The sequence below is a fragment of the Oryzias latipes genome, chromosome 18 (genome assembly GCF_002234675.1).
Source record: "Oryzias latipes chromosome 18, ASM223467v1".
In the NCBI taxonomy this organism is placed as follows: domain Eukaryota; kingdom Metazoa; phylum Chordata; class Actinopteri; order Beloniformes; family Adrianichthyidae; genus Oryzias; species Oryzias latipes.
In genome coordinates, this window is record NC_019876.2 from 28,971,472 (window position 1) to 28,996,401 (window position 24,930).

The window sequence follows — 24,930 nt, forward strand, 5'->3', positions numbered from 1 at the left end:
GCTCTTCCACAGACCCGGTGGGGTTGCGCACGTGCGGGAGTGGCTGCGTTGTCATCTCTTAGTTCGTGTCTTCGGGCGTGTTGACGGTTTTCTTGGTTTAACTGCAATCAGCAGCAGCAGCAGCTGATAGGTTCAATAAAAAGCCCCTGAAGGCGTAGAGCAGTTAATCAAGAAGAAGACTGTAGGAAAATTCCACATGTGGAGATCAGAGGCAGCTGGATGGATGTGACTGGGTGTGGCAGCGAGACACTTGACTGAATTCCTGTTATAGAAGCACTTTAAATGGAAAAGAGGTCAAACTGAAACGACAGGTTAAAATGTCCCACGGAAATTCTCTACACAGGTGCTGCCATCTAAAAATTAGATTAAATTAAATTTAGATTTTAAAACGTGTAAAAAATGAAACCCACAATAATGTGTAGATGTCGGATGGTAAATATATCAAAGCCCCACTGCAGAAAAAAATGTGTTTTTTGGCATATTTCTGGTGATGGAGGACATGTGTATATAAAATTTAAGGTTAAAGTCCCATTTCAGAGTATTTCTGTGTTCAGATCGTTGTGAATCAGGTGCAGATGAAAAAATGCAGCTGTGATTGTTGCTGCATAGAAGCTACAAGCTCTGCTCTAGTCCAATGATGACAAATGGATCCGTTTACGTCTTTGTTTTTCTCTGCCGAGCTGGAATCTGGATCAGAACTGCACATTAGCTCCAATATTGATTGGTGTTTTTATGATCAAGACCACTGGAAACACTTTCAAAATGCATCAAAAGATGACCTGAGTGGGTCATTTCAATGTTTTTGAATTTAATTTTTATTGTGTTTCAGCTCCTATGTGCAGACTAAGTATAGTCACTGTATTTAGTTAAGCCGAAAGAGAAACAACATTTAGTTTAAAGAGCATTTGTAACGTGAGATAATATATGTTTTCATAATAAAGGCCGTCTTTAATATTCTCGTTGTAGAGGACTTGATGTACAAATCTGATCTGTAGACCACGTAGTTGCTGGACTCTAGAAATAGTGCTGCTCATTAAGAAATGGCAAAAGCACGTCTTAGTAAATAAATAATTTATTATTATTATTATTTACCAAGGCTGTGTCCCACCAAGGTGGGGTAGCCTAGACAAGGCACACAATTTTAGCTCCCTCTGTCTCTTCCCCAAACCCTCCTCCTTCAGTGCGTGAGTGCGTGTGTGCGTATGTGCGTGCGACTGGTCTGAGATCTGGTCTAAGCCACACCACACTGCACCAGGGTCAGCTGCACAGCCCAGTGTGGGCACCTCCACTGCAGGGCCTCAGCCAAGGCTGGTTTCCCCTTGCCGCTTCATCCCAAGACCAGACCTCTACCACACCCATCCATTCATCCATACACAAACTCTCTCCACCCATCCCTGTCCTGAGCAGCCTCTCTCCCCTGCACCACAGTCATCCCTCTTGCATTCAGCGCTCTTTTTACACCCTCTGTCCATCCCATTCGCGGTCTTCCTCTCATTCTCACTCCACTCACATCAGATTCATATACCTTTTTCACCAATCGCTCCCTTTCCATTCTTTCAACATGTCCAAACCATCCCAGTGCCTTTTGCTCTGCTCTTTCAGCCAACTCTCGCGTCACACCAGTTCTCTCTCGGATAACTTCATTTCTCATACGATCCATACGCGTCACACCACACATACTCCTCAAACATCTCATCTCAACTACATTCAGCTTCCTCTTTTCCGCCACTTTCAGACTCCATGTTTCAGCCCCATATAACGCTGCAGGCACCACCACACCCTCATACAATCTCCTTTTTGCATCCTTTCCCAGTGATCTACATTCAAACACTCTCTTCATTCCCCCCCATATCTTTCGTACTTCATTCATTCTAAACTCTACCTCTCCCCCCATTCCACCATCCACACAGACACACGACCCTAAATACTGAAAACACTCTACCTCTTCCAACAACTCCCCATTTAATGCCACATTCAATCTGCGTTCACCCTTTAACCTCGTACACCTCATCACCTTACTCTTTTCCACATTCACTCTCAACTTCCTTCTGTCGCACACCCTTCCAAACTCCTCAACCAGACGTCCCAAGTTCTCTTCTGAGTCAGCCACTAGTGCAGTATCATCTGCAAACAGCAGCTGATTCACACTCCATTCGCTGCCGTCAGTATTTATCATGCTCACACCCGTACCCGACACCCTTTCATTCACCTCTTTTACCACACCATCCATATACACGTTAAACAACCACGGAGACATCACGCATCCCTGACGCAGACCAACCCTCACAGGAAACCACTCACTCATGCTATTTCCCACTCTCACACACGCTCTACTGTGTCTATAGAAACTCTTCACACCTTCCAACAATCTACCATCAATACCATACATACTCAACACCACCCACAACGCCTCTCTATCAATCCTATCATACGCCTTCTCTAAATCCATGAATGCCCAAAACACCTCCCTCCCCTTAGCCAAAAACTTTTCACACACCTGTCTCACAACAAACACCTGATCCACACACCCTCTACCTCTCCTGAAACCACACTGCTCTTCACCAATCATACACTCAGTTCCCTCCACTACCCTATTAATCAGCACTCTCCCATATACTTTGCCTACAACACTCAACAGACTAATACCCCTAAAACTACCACATTCGTACTTATCACCCTTACCCTTGTACAGGGGAACCACACACGCACTCATCCAATCAAGCGGCACCTGCCCATTTGCAAAACACACATTCAACAATCTCACTAACCACTCAATCACGATCGCTCCACCACACTTCAGGCATTCAACAGCACACCCATCCACACCTGCAGCCTTTCCTACTTTCAACTTTCCCACAGCTTGCTCAACTTCCTCTCCTGTAATCAACGTTTCATTCAACTCTCCCAATACATTCAGTCTACTTTCCCTTCCATCCATCCCAATCACAGCATCCCGATCTTCCTCCACATTCAGCAGCCTCTCGAAATACTCTGCCCATCTTTTCCTTACTGCATTCCCCTCATTCAACATCCTTCCATCCTCTGTTTTCACTTTCTCCTCCCTCCCCGACACTCCCTTTCGCACCCTCTTCACCTCCTTCCAAAACATTTTCTTGTTCTCTCAAAAATTATCAGTCAACTGTCTGCCCCACCTTTCGTCCGCAGCCGCTCTTGCCTCACGCACAGCTCTCTTAGCATCCCTTTTCTTCTCCTTATAACACTCATATGACTCCCTGTCCTTTCTCTGCAGCCATACTTCGTACGCACATCTCTTCTCAGCTACAGCCAACCTTACATCCTCGCACCACCATTCACTTCCCTTTCTTAGACCACCCCCAACACGTCTCACACCACACACTTCCTCTGCACTTCCAACCACTGCACTTTTGAACTGTTGCCATTCTTCCTCCACTCCAACAACCATTTGCTCCTTCACCATATTCCACTTGCCACCTAATTCCTTCTGATACTCACACATTTTCTCTCTGTTCTTCAAAACACTCACTCTCAGAACTTTTCTTGCCTCCCCACTCTTTCTCGATCTCACCCATGGCATACCCACACGCAACCTTCCTTCCACCAAATAGTGATCAGACATACCTCCACACTCTCCCCTCCTCACATTTACATCTAGCAATCTACTACATGCAACCTTTGAAACCACCACATAATCCATCAGTGCTTTGTCAATCACTCTTCCACCACTCTGCCTCACCCACGTATACTTATGGATCTCTTTCTTTCTGAACCATGTATTCCCAATCACCATCTCTCTTTCAGTGCACATTCCTATCAGTCTCTCACCATTATCATTCTTTCCAGGAACACCATGCCCGCCAACAACACCCTCAATTTTCTCATCACCCACTCTAGCATTCAGATCTCCCATCAGCACTACATTCACATTTGCTCCAAATCCTTGCAAGCACTCATCCAAGTCGTTCCAGAAGGTCACTCTCTCCTCTTCATTCCTCTCACTGCCAGGACCATATGCACTCACGAACACCCACAGCTCCTTCCGAAATTTCGCTTTCACCCATATCAGTCTTGGTGAAACCTCCTTCCATTCAACCACACATCGTCTCACCTCACAGCTCACCAGCAAAGCCACACCTTCTCTTGCTCTCCCGCTCTCTACACCAGACATTCTCCCACTCACACTTCCAAACACACACTCACCCTTCCCTTTCATCTTTGTCTCACTCAGTGCTAACACGCTCATTCCCCTCCTTTCAAACATCCTTCCAATCAGATCTCTTTTGCTTCCGTCTGTACTACACCCCCGCACATTCAACGACCCAATCTTAAGGGTTTGGGGAGGTAATCTCCCCTTCCCAACTCTACCCTGTCTGTAATTAGGAATGTAGTTACAGGGGAGAGGATTCCCAGTCCTCTCGCTCCGTCCCTTTTAGTCGCCTTTTACGACACGCAGGGAATACGTTGGTAGTATTCTTTACGACCCCCCCTAACCACAATAAATAATAAATGGCAATAAAAAGTAGGATTCCAGTGGATGAAATCAGTAAAATATGGGCTTATTTCTGTGAATTCCACTGCACTATTGTTGCGTTTTAGTGATCTTTTCCTGGAACCTGAGGTACTGACTATATGCTGGAGGATTGCAAAGCTGTGGGACCAGCGTTGCCCGTGCCCCTCCTGCATCAAATTGTGGACGCCAGTTTTTGTGTGCAGCTGAACTCTTGGCGTGCGCAGATGAGACGGTAATCGCTAAGGAAGTGACACACTTCAGAAATGAGGACCTTGTTTCTCAAACCTTATTGCTTTAAGGTTTAGAAGAAGACGTCGGTAAAAAAAAATATGGTGCTGCTGAATCATATCTAGTTGTTTTTTTTTCTCCGCCAGCAGGTGTTTTCACGTGTTTGTGGCTTAAGAGGATATGAGGGCACCAAGAGATGGAGTCGGGCTCCAGCAACACTCCGTTTCCATGGTTACAGTTGTTGCTATGTAGTCCAGCTTGCCTTGTATTTTTTTTTATCATAAACATAAAATATTATGGTAACGCTTTCTTTTACAGTACAGTACTTACAGTGTACTTAAGTGGTATTTACATGGTACTTATAGTGTAACTACTGGGTACTTTCAGGGTACTTACATGGTACTTTTTATGGAATTTACTGGGTACTTACAGTGTGTTTACATGGTACTTTCTATGGTACTTTACTGGGTACTTACATGGTACTTTTTGTGTCTACTCTGTACTTACATTGTACTTACTGTGTATTTATATGGTACTATTTGGTTCATACCTATGTGGTACATACTGGGTATTTATAATATTCTTACTGGGTATTTACATGTTGTGCAAAGGTGTCTTTTATGGTACTTACCACATGTAAGAACAAGGTAAGTACAAATAAAGTACCTTGACCTTTAGGTCTGCACTCGCTGCACGTTTCATGGTATTTACCATGAATTTACCACAGAAACTACCCCTTAAGTACAGTGAAACTGTAACTGTAAAAGAAAGTCAGCCCTATTTCCACTCAACTACATGGTACTTTCATTACTAAATACCGGGTATGTTCACTTGAATAGTACTTGGTACTTACCCCTTAAGTACACTGAAACTGTAACTGTAAAAGAAAGTCAGACCTATTTCCACTCTATTACATGGTACTTTCAGTAGTAAATGCTGGGTATGTACACGTATTACCATCCCGTACAGTGTACATGAACACACTTGGTCTTCTGTCCTCACCACATGAGACAATGCTAACCTGTTGGTAAGGGTAAAGTAACTACATTGTAAAAACATATACTGGCCTGATTACTTCTTGTAACATGAGGCAAGTTTAAAGAGAAACAAGACAGCAGTGAAAACAACAATCTTTAATATGATACATGTCTGCAGCATACAAAGTGTCATCACAATGAAATATGTTTTAAGTACAAAACAGTACAAAGGAGCATTCCAAAAACACATTATTGGCCTGAGGGTCGTGCTTTTTGTCCATCAAAATTCTTTCAGCAGAGTTTGGTAACGGTGCAGGACTTCTTCAGGGTTTGTAACTGCAAGAAAATTCACAATATGAGCTCAAGTGAACATAAAAAGCATAACGACTTTGATAAAATACAAAATAAATTGTACTTATTTAATCATTTCTGTAATGAGTTTGATACATTTCTGTGAATTCTTTATAGCTTTGACTGTAATGCTTGAAATTAATCAATTATCCTCATTTATGAACATGACAATAAATTATTCACAACTAATAATACACTAATTTGCATTAGCATGAAAAACATTGCAGTGTAAAAGAAAAGGAAAAAATAAATAAATAGGCAATTTCAAATTCAACACAGTTATTCACAAAAATATGTTTTAATTTTCAAACATTTACATTCACTGTTGGGTGGTATTGTTGCCTCTATCATATTTGAAAATAAATAAATAAATAAAAATAAAATAAAAACGGCGAAAGAAAAGAAAATGGGGAAACGGCATTTAAACTCTTCATTAATGTAAATAATATGTCCACTTGGTGGATTTAGCTTACTTTAGCTTACTCTCCTGTGGCTTCACGGATTCGTCTGGGATGTCTTCTTCACCATAGCTGATCTAAAGCGGTAAAAAGACGGAAGTACGTCATCATTATTTTAAATAAACGCCTTTCTTTGATTTTCCCAGAAAGACGTGCGCTCAGTCAAACGACCACAGAACAACAGACTTTATCATTTAGGCTACGTGCTTGTTTTACAGGTGCCTCTCTCCTGGTAAGTAACAAAAATGTTTGTAGATTTTCATTACAAACTTTGAAAATGTATACATGAAATAACTGAAATTATTGCAGCAAGGTAGACAGGCTCTTACGTCACGTTTCAAACACAGAGATAGCGGCTTGAAATCACGAGGTTAGCTTCTTTATAAAGTTTGATCAGTTTAAATATTTACATGTAATTTATCCAATATTAAAAAAAAAAAACCACTGGCTTACCTGCCAGATGAAGAGAAATTCAAACTGTTGCGCGCGCCTCGAGGCTCTCCGGATTAATCTGCACGTTCACTTTGGGGGTAGTTGTGCTGCATTCAAGTGCGCTGGGAATTTGCAACTTTACTTCCCCTGCCATACTTAACAAAAACACACACTCGGGGTGTTTTTAGTATTAAAACTAATTATTTAGCCTTGTTGTTTTAAATATTTTCCTGACATTTATTTAAAAAAGTTAATTTTTAGAACAATATTTAAAAAAAGTTAAGTTTTGAATAATTTATTATCATGTTTTTAAATGAGGATAGTACTTGATTAATTTCAAGCATTACAGTCAAAGCGATAAAAAAATTCATAGAGATTTATCAAACTCATTACAGAAATGATTAAATAAGTAAAATTTATTTTGTATTTCATCAAAGTCGTTATGCTTTTTATGTTCACTTGAGCTCATATTGTGAATTTTCTTGCAGTTACAAACCCTGAAGAAGTCCTGCACCTTTACCAAACTGGACAAAAAGCACGACCCTCAGGCCAATAATGTGTTTTTTAGAATTCTCCTTTGTACTGTTTTGTACTTAAAACCTATTTCATTGTGATGACACTTTGTATGCTGCAGACATGTATCATATTAAAGATTGTTGTTTTCACTGCTGTCTTGTTTCTCTTTAAACTTGCCTCATGTTACAAGAAGTAATCAGGCCAGTATATTTTTTTTACAATGTAGTTACTTTACCCTTACCAACAGGTTAGCATTGTCTCATGTGGTGAGGTCAGAAGACCAAGTGTGTTCATGTACACTGTACGGGAAGGTAATAAGTGGCATTTACTACTGAAAGTACCATGTAATAGAGTGGAAATAGGTCTGACTTTCTTTTACAGTACAGTTTCATTGTACTTAAGGGGTAAGTACCAAGTACTATTCAAGTGAACATACCCGGTATTTAGTAATGAAAGTACCATGTAGTTGAGTGGAAATAGGGCTGACTTTCTTTTACAGTTACAGTTTCACTGTACTTACGGGGTAAGTACCAAGTACTATTCAAGTGAACATACCCAGTATTTAGTAAGGAAAGTACCATGTAGTTGAGTGTCGAAATAGGGCTGACTTTCTTTTACAGTTACAGTTTCACTGTACTTAAGGGGTAGTTTCTGTGGTAAATTCATGGTAAATACCATGAAACGTGCAGCGAGTGCAGACCTAAAGGTCAAGGTACTTTATTTGTACTTACCTTGTTCTTACATGTGGTAAGTACCATAAAAGACACCTTTGCACAATATGTAAATACCCAGTAAGAATATTATAAATACCCAGTATGTACCACATAGGTATGAACCAAATAGTACCATATAAATACACAGTAAGTACAATGTAAGTACAGAGTAGACACAAAAAGTACCATGTAAGTACCCAGTAAAGTACCATAGAAAGTACCATGTAAACACACTGTAAGTACCCAGTAAATTCCATAAAAAGTACCATGTAAGTACCCTGAAAGTACCCAGTAGTTACACTATAAGTACTACGTAAATACCACTTAAGTACACTGTAAGTACTGTACTGTAAAAGAAAGCGTTACCAATATTATTTAACCAAATAAGAGGTTTATTTTTTGTATAGTGACTTCAGTTTTTTTTTGTTTTAGTTGAAGCCTATTTACTCTCACAAAAAGCATTTTTTTCTGCTTTTCTAAAGCAGTTTCTGATGATTGAATCCATATTCAACTCTTTTAAAAACGTCTCTACTAAGGTTTTTTTCTCCTCAACGTAGTACGCTTTTTTTATACTTAAAATTAGGACCCAAACCTGGTCAGACTCCCAGAATAACAGCGTTTGCGTCCCTGCTGGACGTTTGGTGTCAAAAGTCGGGTTAAAGGGATCCTGAGCTCAGCTGTGACTGCTGATCATCTGGTACTCATGTGATCGGGGGACCAGAGCAGAAATGATGTCACAGTTTTAATTTCACTATATTCATCTTCTATTCCACTTTCTTTTCTGTCTCTTTGCTCTCCTACAGTCCAATAGTTTCTTAGTTTCACTGCGAGTTCTGATTGCGACTTTAGAACTGTTCCAGCAGCAGAGATGCTTTTGGAGGAGCTAAGCCTTTTTAAAATAGTGATATCTGACACCCGTTTGTGTAGATTTGTATTTCTCTAAAGACAATACCAACATTCAAAATGAACCGTAGCACTATCTGACAAAAGACTGACAGGTGGTGGGGGGGGGGCTGTGTTTGTAATGAAAAAAGCCTTTTTCTGATGATGATATTTAGAAAATGTGTTTTAGGCTGCATGAGATCGAAATGTTTATTAATATGAACAATTCAGTGACGTCACCAAATCTCAATGTTTTCCAAATAATTGAATTAGATATGTCGTGATTTACATCATTTTCAAAAATTCCATACTTTTAAAGGGGATTCTGACATAAGTCTGAATAAAAGGTTTAAGCTATAGAATGTATTTGACAACAATACATAAAAGGATAAAATGGGGTTTGTGTTTACATCATGCAGACTGTTGCATAACTTGAAACATGTGATCCATGTTCCCTTGTTCTTCATTTCTACATGGTACTGGGTCAGATGAGTTTCTAGGCTGCCGGTCAAACAGAACTGTTTCTGGGGCACCGGTCGTTTTGGGTGAAGACGCAGGAGTCCATGGTTCTGTTTCACTACTGTCTCCCAGTGTTGCTTTATATCTATATTTATATTTCAAATCACCTGCGTTGGTTCGATCACTGCCACAGCATCCATTCATGTGTTTGGATTAGCCAGATCACCATTTAATTCCATTTACAATTAGAAACAGATTTATTTTCTAATTTTTATTTGAAACCAATTTCAGGGGGTCGTGGTAGATAATTCATACAAACCAACGATTTCAACTAAACAGTTGACAACTTTCTCTAATGAATTCATGAATTATTGCAGTAAAAACTAGACATAAAAAGCTTTCTGTGCCCCACAGAAGTAACAGAGAAAATGACAGGAGCTTAGTTTTTATGATGGGGGGGGGCCCCCCCCCCCCCCCCCCCTCCAGATTAATTCATTACAGTCGTTTCTGTTATTTGTAGGTTGTAACGTTTAAATGATGCATATTATTTTAGATACTAGATCATGAGGTAAAAAATGCATCTTCTCTTGGTTGGCGACTGATCTTTAAATTCCTTTGATTATCCTCAACTATTGTAAAAGTATTTTGGTTTTATCCAACTACACCACCTTTAGTTTCAAATGTTGCATGGTGAGAATAGCCAGCCTAAGTTTGAACTCGTCTTTAGCCTTTACTGTATCCACTTTAACACATGTAACGGACATGAGAAATGAGCACGCAGGACATTCATTGAGCTTTGATTCTAAATTCCACCTTCATAGTTTGTGTAGCGTTTATACAAACTCGTCAATGCACATGTGCTGACACATTTTAGTCTTCCCTCTGGTAGCTCTAGAATAAAAACAGTCTGGAGATGGAAATATATTCCATGAGGAATAAAGAGTTTTACTAAATCTACTGAATGTAGCTCATATATTGATAAATACTGACCATCTTTCTTGATAAGCATGTTGTCATTTGAGCAGCTCTAACTAGGGACCATCTCAATGTCATAACCTGTTAAAGAGGCAAGCTTGGTAGAATTCCATAGCTTTGTGATGTATTTCTTGTGTTTATTGGCTTTAACAGGCATCTTCTTAGCATCAGTGCATTGGTATTTAGCTGTTTTTACCATTATGTATTTATTAAAAAGCCATATTTTTCCTCAATTCCAGCTCAACTACAGGTCTGATATGTGGTATTCCTTCAGTTATTATGTGTATTTTATAGGCAGTCAGTTTGTAATCAGTTTACACAAACATTTCATCAAAAGAGCAACTTTAGTTGGTGTGTTGATCTGCATTTCAATGGTTTCAGTCTTTCTTAAGTATATTCTTTGGCATGTTTTCTATTTCCAAATGAATTCTATTCTATGTAACGTGGCGTGGGTTCTGTTACTAGACTTGGTACCAAATGTGAACGAATGAAAAGAATTAAAAAACGCCCTTCAGGGTAGAAAAACGTTTTTAGCAAACGTTTGTGCATGTGTTTTTACAACAAAATAACAGCATAGGGTCGTCTGGTAATCTAGTCCTAAATAGGTTCTGCACAGGTGTTTAAACTGAACAAGGTCATTTGTGCTATGTCTCAATTTAAATGTTTTTATTTATATTATTTACATTTTTTTGGGTCTGGTTTTAGTAGATGGTAATCCCTTTTTTCCTAGGAGGATCATTCTTCTGTATTCTTCATTTATTTTTTCCAGATTCCTTTCTTTCCACTTCGCCTGTATCTCTCATTCAGTCTCCTCAAGGCAAGTGTTTGGTTCTCTTCTGCTGCTCGCCTGCTCTGTCCCACTGTCCTGTCTCACTCTGCTAGCTTCTACATGTTCTGCTCTACCTCATTCCTGTTTCTGGTGCCCCTCTCCTGCTCACAGGATCCAATAAAAAAAAGAAGCCGCACACCCCGAAAAATCTCCAGAACCATCGTTCTGTCGCCCTGCCAGCTGAACTAGGCTTTATCCCCGTATTTTGCTGCTGAGTTGCCTTCCTCTTAGCTCCAGCTCAAAATGGGCTTCTTGTTCTACTGCCAGATGTCATCATTTGTTTATTTTTAGCACTGCAGAAAGTTTATATATGGAGATCTCTGACCTGAGCAGCTCTATTAGAAGAATTTCTTACACCTCTGTGTGTTGTGCAGTTTAAAACACCTCTATTTCCCCTGTTTGGATGCTTATGATGGTTTGATTAAATGACTTCTGCTTCACCGTCTTAGAAGTCCATCAATGTTAGAAGTAGAGCACTGGTTCTTCTGACGCTGCTAGCAAACAATATGTAGGTCAGCTTCACTCACTGTAGGTTCAGAATAATCCCAAGATTGCCATCTTATTTTAAGAAGGAAGAAAAGTTCAAGTTCACATTGTGTGCGCTAGAGCAGAAACCTAAAAGTGGATTGGAGTTGTGTCCCGTGAGACCTCCCTGCCTTCCCACTGCCCTAGTATCTGAATGCTCCACACTCGGTACCAGCTGGGTCTCAGAGGATGAGTGGCACTGGAGATATCATCCACCAATCCTGTGGCTTGGCCTGCCATTGACTGCACCTGCTCACCGAGCCTTCAATCCATTATTTGCTTATTAGGCATTGTGCATGCTTTTAAATTCACGCATTTAAAAACCCTATATGTAGGTTTCCTTTGGCCCCGCCCCCTTTTTCATTTGATCCATTTCTTTGTGGCAGCTTTAGGATTCTGTGGCATTTCATGAGAATCCACACAACAGACTTTTATTTATTTATTTTTATTCTTTATTATCATGCCACAGAAACCTATTATTAATCACTCAGGCAAAGAAATAATTAAACCAAAAGTCTCAGTAGTTCGTTTATTTCTTTTTGCACAACAGACGGTTTGGATGCGTTCAGTCGTCAAACGATTGATGTTTTGGGAAGGACCGTTGGTGACATGATCTTGGACTTGATGTTCATTTTGAAGCTCATGTGTGGCACTGTTGTTCTTTAGAATGATCTTCAACATATTTGATTTGAACTTCAACAGTAGAGGAGCTGACCTCACACCTACCGTCTATATTAGCAGGACTTTGCCAACACTGAGCTGAGGAAGGCGGTGCCACACGCTCTGAACATTCATTTGATACGAAAAAGCTAAGAAAACGTTACTGATCGTTTAATTTTTTTGGACTGCATCTTGGTCTTTGTGTAAAGCAGAGCTGCCATCCTGCGGGTCGGTTAGCTAACCCAGGTGGCTCCACGTTTGGTTTGTGCAAACACACCTGATCAGGATAAAAGCAGCAAGAAAAGAGGAGAGAGCTGGAAACCGTGCAGAGCGGTAGGTGGACCTCTAGGATCAGGGTTGGGTCGCTCTGATCTGGAGGAATCCTTTTAAACCAGAAATGCATTTTAAACCAAAACAGCAGCTCTAAACTAGAGTGTGACGTCATAAACTCTTCTTATTTTTTTGTTCTAAGAAGTTTTAACACAATACTGAACGTATTGTTCCAACACCGGCTATTTGGGAATGTTTGCTAGAGCAGAACCCAAACTCTACAACGCTGCTGGCAAGAAGTTCATGTATTCACGTGGCTCTGTTTAAACAAGGCGCTTTATTGTGATGCAGGGAGGTGGTGGCAGTTCTATTCAGGGCAAATGAACCAGGGATTTGGATACAAGCTAAAACCACCTCTCAATACTAGCACCCATGTGAGATTCAAACTATTTAAAATGGACATTATTTCATTTTTAGCTGGTCTAAAAGAAAATATTTTGGTCTGTCTGAGGTAAAACCATGTGCAAAAACACTAAGAACACAAACTTACACGAATGACTTGTTATTGGCACGTTTCAGAAACTAACAATATTTGGGAACATTGGGGGGGAATATACTTTGTAATAATCTTAGATGCTTGTAAAGCTTAACTCTGACAGTACATTAACACATTAATGCATTACTGAATTAACTCCTGTAATCATTTTAACACACTTGTGCATTTTTCTTTTAACTTGTAAATTAATGTAAACATCATCCAGAGTACTGAGGCAGAGTGTTGATCATCTATAGGTGGAACAGACCTTTATTCTGTAGCAGCTCAGGCCCTATTACTCATTCTTAATAGAACTGGAAGCTAAAGTCAAGGCAAACACAAACTGAGTGTGAAAAGGACACAATAGTTTCCATTGACTATGAAATTTCACAAATTGGAGTTGAGAAAATGAATTCTCCTAATGGAAACACAACTTTGAAAGAAACTCACCTTTATTGAAGAAGAAAAAAACGTTTCTATGCTTGGAGGAGGTGGTTTTTGAGGCATACCGAATTTAAATATTTCACTAAACTGCAATGGAAACATTTTAATATAAATAATAGTCACATGACCACCAACCAGATGGCAATGCGCTTCTTGGTAAAACTGGCGGCCTTGGGTGCTACACGGCGGCACAGCATCACACAGCTTATCAGAAGTTGAGCGTGTCATGTGGAATTGTTGGAGCCACAGCTCCTCTGGAAAACCACCAACCAACATTTCCCAAAACGGCTTCATCTGTAGCCCCTCCCACGTGTAAGGAGCTCGCCGCTCCACGGCCTGAAGAAGACGCCAACGTCTCCTTTGATAGATGATGATGATGATGAGCGCTAGTGCCGTTTTTGAATAACTCATCGCGTGAATTTGTTTGTTTATTCACATAATTAGGATTGAATGGAAACAGTGTCGTTGTAAAATTGTCCCCCCCCCCCATTTCTAGAATTTCGACCGTTTTTCCCAAATGTGTGATGGAGACGCAGCTAATGTATTTTATCTAAAGAAGTCCAATGTTTTTCATAAAATAACATTTTAAATCTGAATTCAAAAAATCAATCTGGCTCAAGTGTCACTCTTAAGGAAAACGGGATTTAAATACAATCAGACGGTTGATTTAAACATTTTAACAGTAAACAACGACCAAAGTTTGTTTTACCTGACATGTTGCTCTCTCTTGTGAACTCCTGGTAGTTACAGATAAAACAGGCAGGAGGACATTCCTCACTTTTTGCTGCAGACTTTTATAAACTAACACAAAATAATAAAACATACCATTCATTCAAAAATGTAGTTTTTTCCATCATCCCCCTGACCAATCATATGCCTCCCTGCCCCTCTAGTCACTCTGGTTAGTGCAGTCATCCCACATCAATGACATTTCTTAGGCTCATTCAGATAAGAAACACAATATATGACACTCAAATGTAGGGCTGGGTTGATGAAATCGATTAATTGATCCAAGCTTAATAAATCAATAATCGATCCATAAAAGTAGAGATTGATCTTTTATGCCTTTCCTTTTCCGGTGATCTGACGCTAATCTCATGAGATTTGGCGAGATCAGGCTTTAAAACAATACAACTTATATTTCCTAGTTACTTGCTGTTAGCTGTGAGGCATTCTTTCTCTTTTTGCTTGACTTCATTTGTACCCACCAAGGTGTTTGTGTAGATCCCTGTAGGAACAAGTTCAAGTTTGACTTGACAGGCACAAGATGTTTTTTTTTTTTTGCTTTAAATAACAAAAAAATGTCAAATGATGTTTTTTGACAGATGTTTTAATTGTTAGGTACTGTTCGTAGAAAATGCATTTTTTATAATTGGATAAAGTAACTTTCCAGGCTTTATTGTGACTTTTTTTTCCCTCTCCCGAGTGCTGGTGTTCTCTAAATACTCAAAGAAACTCCACATACTCGATCGATCAGAGATCGGAATTGGCTTGCACTTCTCAATTTTTATAGACTTTATTTCCAGTTTTCCAAATATTGGTCAGTTTTTATTTGATTAATTGGGCATTGAATTGCATCTAACATATTCTGCTAAGTGTAAAGCAGGCCAAAAAAACAGATGAGCTCAGATTGAATGCTTAGTTTCTGGGACAATTGGTTGTCCTAGTTTTTCAATACTTGTAAATTCCTAATATTTTTTCCCTTGGACTGTGTTTTCTATTTAAAGTTGAATAGTAGTAAAATAACCCAGAATGTTTATTTCTGTTACCTTTTACTTTATTAGCCGTTACTTAGATTTAGACTAGTTTGGAAGCTGTGATTAGCATGAATGAACATAAATGAGTCCACATTTCTGGCTCTTTACTTGCATTTGCTTCCAGAAGATAATCAGATAAATGGATTTTCTGTTTTGTGAGAGATGGCAGATCTGATGCTCCGGAAGGAACTTATTCAATAACAGGAATTTATTTAATAAAACAGTAAATGTTTTTTTACACTTCAATAAAAACTGACTTTATCCATTCAGATAATCTGTGATATTATTTTTCATGCAGCTTCATTTGTTCATTTTGATAAGTTTACTTATTGAATGCTGTTTCATCCTAGCTAAGCTAGTTAAGATCAGCATGCAAATAGATAAGAACCCATCCAAGTGAATGAAGCCATTATTCCCATGATGCAATGCATGAGTTCTTGAGCTGCTGCATCAAGGCATAGCTACTTAATACTAAACGTGCACAAGACTTTAGTGGTGATATTTTCTTTTCTTCTGTTTTTATTCTTATATCTCCGCATTTGTGTCTTGGTCCACTGTGCATGGTCGTGCAGACAAGAAAGTGGTTGTGGGCACTGACAAGCCCTCTGAAAGTGTAACTACTTCTCTACGCTTTCCGTCTCAACCTGGTTCATTCTCTGCTAGTAGTTATGGGAGTGAAGCAGTAGAAGGTCAACCGGATTCTCCAATAAAGACATCTCCTGTTTCGGAGCGAATAAAAGCTCTAGAAGCTCTTGCTGCCAAAAAGAGAGAGCCTGAATATAGGGACTTTAGGGACCGCCATCACGAAAAGTCTTCCTCTGACGTCCCCAAACTACCCCCCAGTGTCACAAAGCCTACCATTGACATCTCAAAACCTTCTGCTAATATCCCCAAACCTTCTGTGGATAAGTCCAAACCTCCCACTGACATTCCAAAGCTGTCTTTTGATACCCCAAGACCTACCATGGATATTTCAAAACCCCCCTCTGACCTCCCAAAACTTCCAGCTGATGGTCCAGTGTGTTCCACTCAAAAGGTTGGACCGGGAGTTTGTAAAATGGAAGGTTATCCTGCTGAGGAGTCACCAGAGTCTCCGTTTGAAGTACTTGGAGAATTGAGACAAGGCAGTGAATATGAAGAAACTGAAGAGTGGATGAAGGCTCATTTACCTCCAGTGCTGGACATTGATGCTGCTGAATCAAATAAAAGCACCAGCAGTGTCCTACTCAAGGATCCTAACCATTATCCAGAGGCCCCCGCTGCTTTTGCTAGTGTCCCCGATGCTTTCATGGATTCTCCTGTCAAGTCTCCAAAACTGGGGAATGAGTTGATTGAATCGCAGAAGCAACCTGAATCAGAGGAAGAGTTTGACATTAGCTTTTTACCAGTAGCTTACATGTGCGGTCAGCAAGAAAAAGCAAATGTCCAGGATTCATCAAATGTGGAGTCAGTGACTCTTCCTTCAGATGCAGCTCCTGCAGGCTTGGACTCCCCATCTCCCTCTGTGCCCCCTTCTGATTCACACTCCGATGCTGAACAGAAGGCTGTTGATGAAAAGGATACCTCTTGGGGGGAAGATTTGGATCGCCCAGTTCTGAGCGAAGCAGATAGCTCAGGAGAATCTGAGGATACTGTCATTGAAGAAGGCGTTGGTGCTCCTGACTCTGCTCTCCAACAGTCTGTGAACCCACCAGATTTAAATGATCCCCCCACAGCCTCTGATCTTTGCAGCAGTGAAAAGGTGGTCCCTCCACCAAAGTCTGAAAGGAAACTCATGCAAGTTCCAACAATAAATGTTATTGAGACAGATGAGCCAAATTACAGCGACGAAGAGATGGAAAATGAACCTCAGTTGACAGATGACGACGACCTCGAGATTATAGATGACTCAAACAATCCAAGAGCATCAGAACCAGAGCCACAAAGCCAAGATGTGGGACCACCCAAAACCCGACCCTTGGAAACTGAATTTATTGAAGGCTATTCGCCTCCATCCTCACCTGTGGACTCTGATGCTGAATATTCCCCCAAGCATAATCTGCCTGAATCTATTTCTGAGGGGGACCCTCAGCAGTCTGTGTTTAAATCTGAAGTTCAAGCTGAGGCGTTGGAGAAGGCGTTGGCTGGAGAACGAGCGCAAACTGAGAAATCAGAGAGCATGTCAAACACGGTGCAAAATGCAGTCATGCATGATGATGTTGATTTCCCCGACAACAATGATGAATGGTCAGATGAAGGTCAGGACAGTGACCTAAAGCTTAGAGAGGAAAGTCTCTCATCGCAGGGATCAGCTTTTCTCAACCAATTCAAAGTGGATGAACAAAGCGGTACACTGGGACCAGAGCCTTGCAAGGAAAGAGCTGATGTTTCCATGACCAGCTTTATGCAGGATGATATTTATGACAGACAGTCGTTTGATTATGAAAATGATGAGCCATCACCCTTGGATTACAGTGATGGTAAAGAGCTTGATAAAGTCAAAAAGCAGGTTCTTTTGGATCCTGCACAAGAAGTTGAAGAAGAAATGCCAGATCTGGAGAGCGACGCTTCATTTAACGATGATGAAGTCCTCAATAATCCCGCTGATCATGCATCTCTGGATGAGTATCCTCAAAACCCCTATTCCTGTTTTCACAATCAGACACTAAGCAGTGCCATTGAAAAGAACACAGGAGGTAATGACAAGCTTCCATCACTGCAACAAGGTTCAGAAATTCAGCCTGATTTGAGCTCGCACGCCAATGTTCAAGACCAAGAGAGAATTTCCGGCAAACTGGACAGCGAATCCTCATTTTCTGAACCACCAAACAGTTTTGTAGAGTTCATGAGAGAGTGCTTGAAATCGAGACAAGATGAAGAACCCGATGAAGGGCTTCATTCTATTTCTTCAGAGAATGAGCTCAGCAAAGCTGTCTTGCCCTCCTCCCAATCACCTCCAGGAGTTGTGATGGATCTTGATCAAGAACGTATCACCGCCGGTGCTCTCAACGAGCTGGGCAGCAATCATGATGAGACGCCGCTAAACCTTCAGACAAAGCTTACAGATCGGAGTGAAGTTGACGGCGGTGCTACATCTGCACAGCCGTCGCCCTTCCCCTCGGTTCGTCCTTCTGCCTGCTCACAAAGTCGCAGTGAGTTCGACAACTCCTACTCCAAAGAAGTGGAGGCGGTTGATGAATGGATGGCTGAAGCCTACTATCTAGCAGAGCATATCTTGACAACAATACTAACCCACTTATCAGGTAACACCTTTTTCCCTCTGGGCCCTACGCCTGCTCACCTCATGCATATCCCTCACTGGGACCCAGTTTTACCCTCACTTCCAATAGTACTAATAAGTACACATAGTTTTACTTTCATAATAATGATTTTTGCTTTAATTTGTTAAAAAAGAATACTTTTTGTTACCAGTAGAGCATACATTCCAACGATGGTAATGTTCTTCTCCCATAATGCTGTCAGAGGGGCAATTTTACAGTTGATTTAACTTGACTTAAAAGGGAATGAGTCATTGGTTAATTGAATGAATCACTCAAGTTTCATGCCTCCTGGTAAATGGCAAAAGACCACACAATGTCTTTAAAGAACACTATAACGCTTAAAGAACAGAAAGGTTAACCAAAACTGAGCAGTACAAGAGATGAATGACTTTTCCTGGTCTGGTGAGTCCTTTTTTTTTCTTTTCTTTGTCAGTTACAGTTAAATGTAGTTGATTCAGAAAAAGAAAAAGCTCAGCTGACCTGGGAATTGAAACATTGTAATTGAACAAATTTTTGTTAACAATTATGTGCAGACATGATTTTAAGCTCCTTGTGAGGTTTTCTAGGATTGTTCCCCAGATTATAGTCCTTTTATGTGAAGCCAAGTCATTCTGCAGAGATGTTTTCAGTTTAAAGCAGTCTAGTTTGAGTAGACATAACAATATAAAAGTTCAAGATTAAACTGTTCTATAGAGATTATTCATCTATAATTTATGGCATTTTAACAACGGACTCACTGTAAACCCGCATTAAGATGGTTAAATGAAGAAGGTACTTTTTTTCTAACTATTGACTCTGATAGTCTAATAACGTCTAGATATCAGAAACTGCTTTCAAACATTAGATCACCAGCAAATGGCTGTTTGTGAAAGATTACTTTGGGTGGATGAAGTTACAACTGCTGTGAGCGGGCTCTCATAGCATAGCATAGCATATATGTAGCGCTAAATGTAAAGCAACAGTTGGATACAAAGATGTTAACTTCAAGCTGGATGTGCATCATAAACACATCTGTAGTTTCTAAACTAAATTCTGTTGGAGTAGCGCGAAGTGTACCACAGTAGGCTGGACTGTGGCTGTGGATTAGTCACAGACGAGTTTCATCTGGGGGGGGCACACTCCCATATAAACTCATCATAGCCCCTAAACTGGAGTAGAGTCCTGTCTAAATGTGGTGGCCTAGAGTCGGCTTAAGGAGCCCTGAAGCCCTGTGAGCCACAGCCCACCACCCCCCACCAGCCCCGTGTCAGGTTTCTGCCCCGATGCAGTTTTTCCCAGCTTACTGGGTGGGGGGAGTAGAGACATGCTGGGGGGGTGTATTCATTGGACGAACTTAATTTCAAAACCACTGGATTATTCATCTGCAAAACCTTTAAGGAATTAGCAATTCTCATAAAAATACACAAACTTCACATTTCAGTTGCAGGAAAACACACTAGAAACGATTTTATAAGGACATAGACTATTAAAGAAGGAAGACCTTTACTAAAGTGCAAAGAAATCTGCAAAATCTCTGGATTACGGAGCTCGTTTAAAAGTAATATGTTTGACTTTGATAAATGTCCAACATGAAGTAAAACGTCAGAAAGACTAGGGTCCACTTTAGCCTTCTTCCAACAAAAATAATGTATTAAAATGGAATTACATTCCATAAAGTATTTCCTCACAAGATGAAACCTAAATTTCTGACCTGTGGCGTTTTTACTGTTTTGAAACATGTCAGTCAATGGCGATGCGCTTCTTGTTAGGAAGTGGCGACCTTGAGCCCTGCATAGGGGGCGCCACCAGAGGTCATACAGCTCATCAGAAGTTGAGCGTGTCATGTGGAATTGTTGGATCCACAGCTCCTCTAGAAAATCACCAACCATTTCCCACGTGAAGGAACTCGCCGCTCCACGGCCTGAAGAAGACGCCAACGTCTCCTTTGATGGGTGATGATGAGCGCTAGTGCCGTGGCAAAAATCGGAATGTATCTGCTGTCGATCAAAGTATAGTTCACATCCGTCGCCGTGTTTCTAAATGACTTATGGCGTCAGTTGGTTTGTTTATTCACATAATTAGGATTTAACTTAAAATTGTAATTGAAAAATTGTTTCTTCAACATTTCTAGAATTTAAATAACTTTGCGCATTTGTGTGATGGAAACGCAGCTATTGTTGGGATGTTTTAGTGTTTTGTGAAAACAGCCGTCCCTCAGTAACCTTTAGGTGACCTTTATTGTTGACTGTCGAGCTCCTTTTGAACATTGACACAGTCGACATCAAATGTTTCCTGGTAGCTCTCGTCGAAAGACGACCCAGGACCTTTGAAGAGCTCTCTTTTTCTCAGAAATTGGAAAATGGAGGCGTCGCCTCATTGTGGTGGATGACTGCTAACGGTACCTTCCGCCCTTTCCTTCCACAGCTTTTTCCTCTCAGTGCAGTGCTGCTGTTGGTGTGAAGCTTTAGAAGCAGCACATGGTGAAACCAGGCCACTTTTTACTGGGACCTCAGCAGAAACCAGAGAGAGCAAGGCCCATTGATTATTGAATGGAAAACTACAATAAGCACAATGCTGTGCAATACCTAAAGTGGTAAAAATGGTGCTCTAAAATATTTGAAGTGCCCCTTCCTCTGCATATTTTTACAAACTGCTTGAAGCTTTTATACGTACATTTTCGGGGATTCTTGCCACTTCATGGTTTGAATGGTTTCCATTTCCAGCTATATTAGGAGTAGCAGTGTTTTCAAACATGATTGCTTTGTGTTGAGGTTTTTGAGTCGGGGCCTGAGCGACAAAGAAAATCCCATCTACTGCATCGTTTTTGTGAGCTTTTGTTGTCAGAATAGACTTTGGAAACTTTTTTTTTTGTAGTTTAGCTATATCTTTAAATTCATTTCTTTCATTTATGACAGTTAAAAGAAAAGCTGCAGTATATCAAAGTCGTGCTGTTTTTTGTTTTGTGATTTTACTTCTAGTCAAAACTCCTTTTAGTGTTTCTTTAGCGTTTGTACTGGATTTTAGGAGGTTCCGGAAAGCGGCATCAGTATAACCTTCTGCTTGTTCTTCTCTGCAGTAAAAGACCTGATCCACTGGCGAGACCCCAAGAAGTCGGGCGTGGTGTTCGGACTGTCCTTGCTGATGCTGCTGTCGTTGGCAGCGTTCAGTGTCATCAGCGTGGCGTCTTACCTGCTGCTCGCTCTGCTCATTGTCACCATCTCCTTCCGCATCTACAAGTCCGTTCTTCAGGCCGTGCAAAAGTCGAACGATGGACACCCCTTCAAGTAAGACCAAAGTCGTTAACCGTTTCAAGTCTGGGAAGAAGTGGGCGTGTCTGTTAGCCTGGGGGTGGTACTGGCTCTTCCTGGAAGGGGCGGTTCCTCACTTTGTGATGTCACAGTGTAGGGCCCCACTCGTTTTGGTGGATTGGGAGAGCAGGTTTTTAGAGGAATACTCAGAAAAACATGAATGGATCAAAAATACCACTTTGGGGTTGTTCTTTGAGAGGAATGAACATCATGATATACTTATAATGCACATTATGACACACACAGCTTAAAAAAAGTTGATCTTGCATGACATAGGCCCTTTAAACAGGAGTGGTAGCTTTCAAAAAAAGGTTTGTATGACAGATATGTGACGTTCTAACAGAACGACGATTTTTAGCATCTGGAATAATCATGTGTGTAGACTTTAAAGCAGAGAAATGTGTTGGAATACGGCGTATGCTGTGGGTTTTTATCAATGAAATGTGTTCATATTGATCAGAAGTAGATAAAGTTGTTCTCCCAAAGCATGACTCTGAACGTCTCCGTGTTTCTTTTCTCATGTCTGTTTTACTCTGGAGTGATGCTGCCGGTTCATGACACAATGATATCATTTAGAGTCAAAGAAGTCTGACTCACATTGTGGACACATTCAGGTCTTCTCTGATGGTCAAAGAATTGTATAAAAGATGCGTAATAAGGAGCAACCAGGTTTATCCCTCAGATCAATGGAAAAGACATTTTATTTGAGACAGAGAAAATGCTTTCTGGTTGTTCTTGACAGCTGTCGGACCTCCAGTCAACTCCAGGCTCCTCTTCCTCATTTTGTGTTCTCCCCTCATTCCATCTCTGCAGGATGCTGATAAATAAGGATGTCAGCATCCCCCCAGAGACATTCCGCAAGCACGTGGACGCCAGTTTGACCTACATCAACCGAGGCCTGAAGCAGATGAGCCGTCTCTTCCTGGTGGAGGATCTCGTCGACTCCTTAAAGGTTCACTTTCCTGATCATTTCTATGGTGAAATACCAGCCAGAGGATCCAACAGTGACAGTTGTTTGAAAATACGGTCTGCAGGTGAACCTGTATAAATGTATATTTATGGACCTCTGGGGAAAATGGAGTATGCTTGGCCATACAATATGGCAATTTAGTCCAGATACTTTCTGGGAATTGGATCTGTGACGTTTGCATGGATGAAGCAGTTCATTCAGACACTCATGAGAGGCTGGACTCCTGTGCTCGGGTTCTGACAGGCAGAACGTGGTTCAAAGGCTTACTGGTTCGTCCACATTTCTTTTCTTAACTGGGCGGGCAGAACTTGTTTGAAGTGCCGGCTTCTTTCATTCTGAGAGAAACTGGTGTGCGGTCTGTCAGCCGTTTCCTCCCTGACACATCCCAGGTGAGGCACAGCCTTTCTGAGGATCATTTGAAAGGCAGACAGACAAAAGGAGGCGTGTCAATGATTAAGAAACAAAGAGTGTTCTGTGGTGACGGGTAAGATCGCTTCTGATGGGACGTTTGCCATCGAACATCACCTCATGTCTTTGTCGAGCTTAACGGACAAATATCCACAACATGGGAAGATCAAGAAAAGATCATCACATTCAAGGACGTCAGTTATTATCTTTGATAATGATTCTAAAAAAGTATTTTGTGAAAATCCTGAATGGATCCAGAAAAACCCAAAGTAGTTATCTGAGAATTGAGACCCCTGGACGGAGTGACGGCTGCTCTTTGCCTCAATCCTAAACTCTGTTCTGAGTTTGACTGTATCTGAGAACTGGACTGAGTGGCCCTTCCCGCTCTGGCGTGCCAAACAGGAAGTGGCTCCAAGAGAGCCAAATTCCCAAAGACTTTAATAGAGAAATGAACAGCTGTTCCTCAGTCATTCTATCGGTCAGAAGAACCGATCTGGATCTGATACTTTTTTTAACATCATCTTCTTCTTTAATTGTTTTTTATTTGTTTTGTAGTTCAGGTTATATATTGACCAATCAGATGCCTCAATAAAAGTAGGTGGTGCCTGCTGGCCCCCACATCCAACGCTCGACTCAGACTGACTGGGACCAACCACTGCTTCCGTATCGCGGCTAAAAGCCGACTGAATTGACGTAATTTGGTTGGAGTGGAAAGTGAAGCGTTTTCTACGGGTGACGTCACACTGACTCAGTCCAGGTCTCTGATACAGTCGATCTTTCTTTCCTATTTCCACTCCAAAGCTTGTTAGAGTCAAAGCGATGAATGGAATTTGTCTGGACTTGTGTCAGCAAAGCTTAATGGGACGGCTTTGTGTAACGGCAGCTGGTTTGAGGAATAGAAGTTCTACATAGTCTGGATGAGAGAATGAGAAGTGTTTGCTGGTTCTGGATCAGGATGGACCCTGAACCTCTTCTGGGTGGTTTTTCCTGCAGCTGGCGGTGGTCATGTGGCTGCTGACCTACGTGGGAGCAGTTTTCAACGGAATCACCCTCCTCATCCTGGGTAAGCCGCATACGCAGCATGTATATGATAGAACTGATCCTGGATGATGAGGATTTTTGGAGTTTTGTGTGGATTTGCATCATTTTCAATCAAACGTAGAGGCAGAAGTCAAATTCACATCAAACGGAGCATTAAAGTGTCAAATGAGTTCCCCTAAAAACTTCTTTCTCCCTCAGCGGACATCTTGCTGTTTGCTGTGCCTCCCGTCTATGAGAAGAACAAGGTAAGAAAAGGATAGATGCGACACCCCCTTGCCCCACCCACAAAACCCCACATGGCTTTCTGCTGTGAGCTCACAGGGTGACTCGTCTTCATCAGACACTGAAGGCTTTCTTTATGGCTCATGTGGCTGCCGCCTCTGGCAGCTCACACAAAGAAACGCCCAAAGTCGGAGGATGAAGATGAGATGTGGACTGAGCTGCATGACCCAAATTACAAAAGT

The 24,930-nt window shown here is 41.1% G+C and overlaps 1 protein-coding gene across 5 annotated transcripts in view; it reads left to right on the forward strand.

Moving 5' to 3' along the window:
* The window catches only part of LOC101170222 (reticulon-3-B), a 30,309-nt gene that overhangs the window by 1,009 nt on the left and 4,370 nt on the right, over positions 1-24,930 (forward strand). For 2 of the 5 annotated variants that reach the window (XM_020711819.2, XM_020711820.2), the window contains exons 3-8: positions 11,250-11,297; positions 16,073-18,742; positions 21,816-22,023; positions 22,861-22,999; positions 24,419-24,488; positions 24,665-24,711. In XM_020711819.2, the coding sequence (XP_020567478.1) occupies positions 11,250-11,297; positions 16,073-18,742; positions 21,816-22,023; positions 22,861-22,999; positions 24,419-24,488; positions 24,665-24,711 (3,182 nt within the window). The remainder of the gene's footprint in view (positions 1-11,249; positions 11,298-16,072; positions 18,743-21,815; positions 22,024-22,860; positions 23,000-24,418; positions 24,489-24,664; positions 24,712-24,930) is intronic. The other 3 variants (XM_004080061.4, XM_020711821.2, XM_004080062.4) reach the window with 2 other exon arrangements.